General features: G+C 39.2%; 1 protein-coding gene and 1 long non-coding RNA gene across 2 annotated transcripts; both read left to right on the forward strand.

The window, feature by feature from the left end:
- Positions 1–422: 422 nt before the first annotated feature.
- Positions 423–2,053, forward strand: LOC149988488 (uncharacterized). The gene is made up of 3 exons (XR_016504586.1): positions 423–1,026; positions 1,181–1,292; positions 1,641–2,053. It is a non-coding gene; the product is annotated as an uncharacterized LOC149988488 (long non-coding RNA).
- A 1,144-nt stretch (positions 2,054–3,197) lies between these two features.
- On the forward strand, positions 3,198–6,871 carry LOC112285489 (uncharacterized). The gene is made up of 8 exons (XM_024526361.3): positions 3,198–3,564; positions 3,905–4,110; positions 4,382–5,039; positions 5,290–5,497; positions 5,686–5,793; positions 5,995–6,138; positions 6,301–6,364; positions 6,475–6,871. Exons 1-8 carry the CDS (start codon positions 3,365–3,367, stop codon positions 6,546–6,548), a joined length of 1,662 nt encoding a protein of 553 aa, XP_024382129.1. The 5' UTR covers positions 3,198–3,364; the 3' UTR covers positions 6,549–6,871.
- Positions 6,872–8,158: the final 1,287 nt, after the last annotated feature.

Here is an 8,158-nt window from a genome sequence, read left to right on the forward strand (position 1 = left end):
CGCAGGTGTGTGCCCTCGTGGCCGATCGAGAGAATGTATGGGTTGAATGGCGCTAAGATGGGTGCTGGCTGATAGATTTCTACACTGTGGCAGTGTACTGTGAGTTTGCATTGGACTCTTCGGAAGGTTTTTTGGAAATTTCGATAGAGCGAACGGGTTGCTGTGTAGGGTGTGTGCGTTAGTGTGAGAGAGAGAGAGAGAGAGAGAGAGAGAGAGTGTGAGTGTGTGTTTTGCCTTTTTCAATGAAAATTTGTGCGGGTACTGAGATTTTGATAATTGATAGACGAAGGTGACAGCGAGGAAATGTGGGTCAACTTGACGCTGTGACATTTGTTTGTAGCTTGGCTACTGATTGTGCAGTTTTGATTGGTATTGTGAGCTTAGTACGCTGTAGAGTTCCGACGAAGATTTTCGTACTTGGCTCCATCGTGCTCATTGAGCGCAATCCTATAATGTATCTCATCCAAGAAACGCTGTTTTATGGCGAGTACATGCAAGCAACTATTCAATGTCTTGGCACGTGAAGGTGTGAAGTGAAGCCATGGCTATCTCAGTGCTGGAGGGTACTTTGTAATGAAATGTCCCCACGGCGGGGTTACCCTACATTGCAAGCAAATGTCGTTTCGTAACTTCGCACGCTCCAGAGATTAACTTTCGCGTGGATAAAGTGTCCAACACACGTGTGCGTAGATGAAGTGATGTAACCACTTGAGAAATTAGGTTTTCGGTAGTCAACGTTGTGTTTTGATTCCGTGCATGGAACCAATAATCTAAATTGCAGATTTTCTCGAGCCATCCGCTGAGACATACTGGTTCAAATTTCGTCGAATATCAACGAGGATGGTCGAACTGTAAATGTGTACTGCAGTCACATGTATTACAACTGACCGAAACTTTTCGAACAGATACATTTCGATGCAAAATTTTGTTTGTTTGTGGCAGCGATTTCGCAATATTTTGTCGTTCTTGCTTGGCGAGGCCCAGCTAATTGGTCAAGTATTCCCAGTTCTCTAACGTCCTAATCAGGTACTTCTGCGAGTTTAGGTGTAGACGTCGGTGATAATGACAACATCTAACACGGATAAATAAAGCTTCATGTTCTGTTGGTGATGCATATTGCCACATTCTCGACTCTTGAACTCGATGTTTAAGAATCTTAAAGCTGGCAACCTCGGCTTAGTTGTATGCGTCTAGGAGGCTGGCGATCAAAGTGAAAGCACTTGAACCTAGAGGAGCTTGCGAACATCGAATTTAGTGTGCAGGCGGCTTGCTCTTCATTCTTTCTACTTCAGGTATGTCTGATTTCATGGTACGTCTACTTTCGACGAGACTGGATACTGTCATGGAATTTGAATGCTTTTATTATAGGGCATGGTAGACATGGTAGACAATTCATATGGTTCATTGAAACACAAGTTGATCACATAACTGATGCATTTCAAATCCTTCCCTCTTCATCATATTTGACAGATATAATTGCTCTGTAAGCAACGGTTATGAGTACCAATGATTATATGCAACAGTAGAATACACACATTGGCCTTCGCCTTAGTGGTGCAGAAGAAACTGATTCAGAGGATGTAACGTGAATTTATTTGTGTTTCCATATTGATGGAGACTCTTCATTTGTTGCAAAGCAGAAGCTCTTCATATATACTTGGGAGAGATGCTCTGATAGGAGAGCTTCACTGAGGGAGACCCTGCACAAACCGTCGTCTATATGCTATCATCCTCTGGATGGTGTTTCAGACTCTGAGCATGGTTCAGAAATCTTACAACCCGAACGAGTTGATTCATCAGTTGCAGTCATCATCCTGGTTGTAAACGAGAACAGCATTACATGTCACTCGTAATCTGATGTAAACGGATTGAAGCTTAGATGAGGTTGATTCGTCGAAGTCTGAGCAGGAGTTTTAGTCCACTAATTCAAATGTAACTAACAACCCAGCAACACTACATCAGATCCATAGAATATCTGTAGAGCCTCTACATCTTTAGTACTGGAACACAAATGTACGGAGCCCCTGACGAAGTTCTTTGAGTTTTTGAAGCATGGATGACAGTCTCAGAAATGGAGATTCCACAAAATATGAGTTTCCGATATGACGCTGTGGTTAGTTGAGTATTACTCAGTTTTGATTTGCTTTTATTTTGTGATTTTCTGAGTAGACTACATTGGAAAATTTTATGCACTCATCTGTAGAATCTTTGCATCTATGAAGAATAATATCTCATATATAAACTGGGGTGGAATCAGGTAGTTTGCAACATGATTGAGTGTGTGTATATATGTATATGTGTGTGTGTCTACATATGTGTGTGTGTGTGTGTGTGAGATCAATACAGCTTTCTGTTTCTGTGCACGTAGACCATTGACATATGCAAAGCTAAATCAATACATCCTGAGACTTTTCCTCCATGTTTCTAGACCAATCCATCGCTCACTATTGCAACATATTATTGCATATCTTTTTTGAAATTCACAGTTGATTCAAGTTAAGTTCAATTTCTTTCGTAAATTCAATCAAGCATGGACACGTGTTTGTCTTTACTATTCCATTCCTTACAGTGAATGCCTTGCATCAGAAATTTTCAAACAACTTCAATTTACATCACATGAAATATAAGAGACTGTGTGACATCCAATAGTGAATGTGACATATGTAAGCAGAGAAAAAATATAAATTAGTTTTTGTTTTTAGTTTTATAATACATTGTTGCCAATTACAAACATTACGAACCATGATCTGGTTTTTTGAACCCAGAAATCAGCACGTTTTCAAGTTAAGAAAAGAACAAAAAAAGAAAAAAAGAAAAAATGAAAATTGTATTTGTTGTATGTAATCAAAGATAACAATTCGTTTGAACGTGATTTTGAGCACTGCCCAGACACCCATAAATTATTACACACGCATTACAATGGCAATCAAAATTCTTCTTTACCCATTGTTTGTAATCCTTCACAAAATGTTCAAAATCTGTAACAATCGGAAAGAATTCAATTCACTAATCTCTAATCACTAGTTATGTAAACTAATCACTAGGTATGGTTTTGTAAGTGCCCAAGAAAAACCCACTTCATAAAATCAAAAATCCTCAACATCCATCCACCAACTACATTTATCCAGTAGATGAATGTATTCCGTCCCCCCCCCTCTGCTTTCAGTTGCAACCATGGTCTCCGAAGTCACAGTGAGAGAGAGAGTGCCGCGGGGAGAGTTGCCTCTCGCAGGAGTCGACGGTCACTCACCGATACAGCGCAGTTGGGTCGAATTCACGACCACGGACGAGCTGGGTCCTCCTCGCACACATTGCATGCAACCACGGACGAGCTGGGTTCTCCTCGCACACATTGCATGCAACCATGGAGCGGAAGACGATGCACCCTCGGAACAAGTACGCCGAGAAGCCGCCCGATTTCACTCTTCTGGCTGGATTGTACCCGCAGTTCAGCGAGTACGTGACGTATGGTGCTAATCAGAAAGCGCGCATCGACTGGACGGATTTCAATGCCACCCGGGAGCTCACGCGGACGCTTCTTTATCACGACTACGGGATTACTTGGTACGCTTCATTTGCTGTGAGCTTGTGTTTCGTCAGGGTTTAGGGTTTAAGGGGTTCTTTTGGTGTGGTTTATGCATAATTGGGTTGCTTGCTTGGAATTCGAGGTTGGAGAGCTAGGGGTCGTATCCTTCATTTTTTTTTTTTTTTTTTTTTTTTTTTTTCGTTTTTCAGAGACTTTCCGTTGTCATTACGTATAGTGTTCTGATTTTTGCATTGGAAATATAGAAGTTTTGCTCAACGAAATTGGGAAGTATCAAGCCTTCTGTAGTAGAATGGTTTGTGAGTATGGTAATATTGCAGATTTCGAGCCGGTGTGACTTTCGGTGTCTGGTATTTGTAGGTGGATTCCAGATGGGCAGCTGTGTCCTGCTGTTACGAACCGTGCAAATTACATCCATTGGATTGAAGATTTGCTTGCCTTGTCTCCTGCGCCGTGGCTTAGTTCTGGTGATCACCTGGTGACAGGCCTTGACATAGGCACGGGGGCAAATTGCATATACCCATTACTTGGCACTTCTTTACATGGCTGGAGGTTTGTTGGTACAGGTAATGGTATAGTATTGTGCATTGGAACGATGTACTAAATCGTATTTATTTATTTATTTTTATAGAACTCACTTTTGTTGGTGAAGATTCACAGTTCCATTACATTTAGTACGACCTGTGCGAGGTCATTGCATGACGCTGGCATTGCACTTAGATTCATGTTCGACTGTAGAGTATCTTCGTAACTCTAGACCGACGTTTGTATTATTAGGAAAGGCGAGTTATTGCATTTTTCGTGAATTTTTAGGCTCTTGTTTTTGTTGGCGTGTAGACATTACACCCGTTGCTTTGGAGTGGGCTCGGTGGAATGCTGATTCAAATCCTCACGTGTCGGCGCTAATTGAGATCCGAAGTGCGATTCGGGAACCTGTTACGACTTTGGATGGCAATGACCAAAGTATATGTGGTAACGTTGTAATTGGTCCTCCTCTCCCACCTTCAATGCAAGGGTCAGTGATCGAAGTGGATCCACAAGATCCACAACTCTTGCCAAAGGAGTTGGTTACTGATTCTTCTGACGTAGATCCTGAAGGACCTCTCAAAGTTGTCACTGATGAGATCGTACAGAGTTGTGAAGGTTGCCTAGACAGAGGCTTACCATCGGAACCGACAATTTCATCGACGCCCTGCAATGAGCCTGAGTATCCTGAGCCACCAACCAATGCACCTGGAAATGCTCCATCTGAGACGGGTCCTGAGAGTTGCGCAAATGTGCTTGTAGGGGTGGTGAGTGAGGAGGAAAGGTTTGATTTTTGTATGTGCAACCCACCTTTCTTCTCAAGCTTGGAAGAGGCTGGCGTGAATCCTCGTACGTCGTGTGGAGGAACAGAGGCAGAAATGGTGTGCCCAGGGGGAGAGGAAGCATTTGTGGCGCGGATCATAGAAGACAGTGCCCAGTTGAAGCATGTCATTCAGTGCGTATCATTCTGGTCATGATTACCTAACTGGGTACTTAAAAATGTCGCTGTATTGTTTCGTATTTTCATCACACTTTTAATCTACCTGAGTTCATGAATTTCCTCGATGAGCGGCAGTAAATTCTTCTCTGATTTCATGCTTTCAGGTGCAAGTCAATTGAGACTGTTTTTAAGAGAGCTGTATTGTAGATGCCGCCTCTCTTATCATATATTCGTAGTTCAAGAAGTTGATGACTGTATTTGTGTTTTTGTCGGGAATCAGCTGGTTTACCACGATGGTGGGCCGTAAAGCGACTCTGAAGGGGTTGACAGCTAGGCTTTGGGCGCTAGGAGCAGCAGCCGTTCGCACCACGGAGTTTGTTCAGGGCCGCACCTCACGGTGGGGTCTCGCGTGGTCTTTCGCCTCGCCTCCTAAAGCTGTACAGAAGAACTCCACTGTGAGTAAGAGTAACCACTCTTTCATGCTGGAGGTAAATCATCAATCGAGTACCGTGCTGTTTCTGCTGGGTTTCTCTTGATTTACGTTTCACTCCTATGTTCTTCTGGTTTTGATTTTCCAAACTGGCGGTTATCCTCTCGAAAAAATCAGTGTTAACAACTTGCGAGACACTGTCATCCAGCCAGAGAAGCTGTTATCAAAAATCAGTTTTCTGTGCAGGGCCTAGGCCGAGGATGCAGTTCGGTAGATGTGCTGCACGTTATAGCGTTACAGCTGCAATCTCTTGGATCTCTGTGCACCGTCAGCGAATCCGACTTCTCTATCTCTGTATGCTGTCTCCTGTCCTGAGCGCTGTGATCGTCGTTCTGTCCAGTGCTGTAAAGCAGCCTGACGTTCTGTTTCATTTTTCTCAAGTCCTGTTTATGTCCAATCACGAGGATTATTTTTTTCAGAAATTGGAAGTTTTTTTTTTTTCCTTCTTTACTGGGGCTGACATTCTATCGGATCGATGTTGGTTATGTGTTGCAGGGAATCCTTCCAGGTATTGATTGTGGGCCTCGTGATGATGTTCTCGGAAAGAGGAAGAGGGAAATAACAGAAAAAGAATGTCTTCAAGCTGCGACTTCCTCAAATGATCCAGAAGAAGATAAAAGTCGTTTGTTTAAGGTCTGGGTAAGTGGCTTTAGAACCATACTCACGAACCCTCTTCGACACAGCGATGTAGGTGGTCGGTTGGAATCAATAGGAACATACTGGTTTTGAGTCGCTGTATTTCATCGATGCAAATCTGCAGTTTGATAATTCTTGATTCTTATGTTAATTTTTTTTTGGCAGGTTTTTCAACAAGCACCTGGATCTCTACTTGTGAAGGCCTTATTGAGCAAGGGTAGTGATCATGGTATGTTCACCACTTTTGACGTACTACGTGATGCTTATTTCTTTTTCCTTTGTGTTATGCTTCTGGGGTTCTGTGAGTATAGTGTCTGATTTCGCAAGTTGGGTTTGTAGGGGCTACCTTTGCAGGCTTGTTAGAACGAGTGGAGCAGTTCCTGAAGCAAAAATACTTATCCAGATCACAATAGTAGGATTTTTTTCATCTTAATTCCATTCAAATTGTTCAACACCTGATGGCATTTGTAAATAGAACCGTACATTTACAATGGTTCTTAGTGCTTCTGAAAACACCAAAGAACAGTTGACCATTTTCGCATAAGGTTCGACTTCTATTTCAACCTATTGAGAATTGAAGGGTTGTAGACCGTTCTCTTTACAGAGTTTATCAGCGTGGCAAGGTGATAAAATACCTGAAGTTTCAATCAGAACTTATTTTGTACAACTGATCTACCTTCCGAACACTGTAAAAGTTATTCGATGTGAAAGTACATGTTTCGAGTTTTGAGTGCAACATATCTTCAAATTAAATATTTTTACTACGATTCAGCTGCAGATCTCCCAAAAAGATGCAACTGCAGATGTCCTGAATTAAGCCACAAAATTCCTCGTGTTTTATCGGTTGGATCACATGGATCGACTTTCCATATTGACTCTACTTGGCTTCGGATTCCTGCGGGATGTTTATTCCGGAATTATCAGCTTTTAAAATAAAGAAGTCTTGACAACAATATAAGAAATGAAGTTGTTTTTGTGGTACTTGAGAAATATTTTTACTTGATTGGCAAAAAAAAGTATTTCCGTTGTGAATTATAATTCTGTAAATGATGGTGATGATACAACCTTTACAAGTCATTTGTCAAATTCTTAACAATTTAGATTGAACAAACAAACTATGTTTCTTACTTTTACAGAATCAAATCATTCAAAATCTACTCCAAATTTAGATTTTTCAGAGAAAATATATTTGATGGTTTTTTCTGTTTAAAAATAAGTATAAAAATCAAATTACAACTCTTAAAATTTGTGTTAGAACAATTAAGAAAATAAATACAAGATTGTCTACAAATTATATTAAGGGACTTTTCAAAAGGAAATACATTTTAGTGATGTATTTTTTTGACGAATTCAATTTTACAAGCTAATTCTTAAAGATAACACATTTTGTAAGAGTAGGAAGAAAAATTCTGATTTACTCTTAAAAATGTTATGAATGAAAATTGCATCTTTAAAAACAACATACCATTTAGAAATTTAACGCATTCACCTACTTGTAAATTATACTATATTTTGAAAAATATAAGTAGATTATATCAATTATATACAAAGATATAAAAATAGATATTAAATATTCTAATTGATTTCTATTTGCTCTATGCACTTCAAAATTTATAGAATTAAACAAAGATTATTTTTGCTTAGAAACATTTGATAATGACAAAATCACAAACATTTTAAACTTTTACAATCAATTAAAATTACAATATAAATTTATAGTTGAAAATCATATTATGTTAATAAAAAAAAGTTTTTAAACTATTGTAAGTATAAAAAAGAAAAATACAATGTAAATAAATAAACTTTAGAGAATATATGAACATACATGTGATATAAATAGTTTTTTTTTTTTTTTTTTTTTTTTTTGTAGTTACAAATTTTAATTTGTAAAGTAATTTTTTTAAGGTTTTAAAAAATATATCATTACCATATTTTTCTTTCATTAAAATATTTTAAAGTTTTTTATTTTTATTTTATTTTTATTTTATAATTTTAACAATAAATTATATTACAATTTTTTATA

The sequence above is a fragment of the Physcomitrium patens genome, chromosome 8, assembly GCF_059467195.1.
Source record: "Physcomitrium patens ecotype Gransden chromosome 8, ASM5946719v1, whole genome shotgun sequence".
NCBI lineage: Eukaryota > Viridiplantae > Streptophyta > Bryopsida > Funariales > Funariaceae > Physcomitrium > Physcomitrium patens.

Bases quoted from the DNA above. Each gene is read 5' to 3' on its own strand.
- LOC112285489 (XM_024526361.3), top strand. From the start codon at position 3,365: ATGGAGCGGAAGACGATGCACCCTCGGAACAAGTACGCCGAGAAGCCG. The intron at 4,111-4,381 runs GTAATGGTATAG...GTTGGCGTGTAG, and splicing joins CTGGAGGTTTGTTGGTACAG to ACATTACACCCGTTGCTTTG. The intron at 5,794-5,994 runs GTATGCTGTCTC...TATGTGTTGCAG, and splicing joins AATCCGACTTCTCTATCTCT to GGAATCCTTCCAGGTATTGA.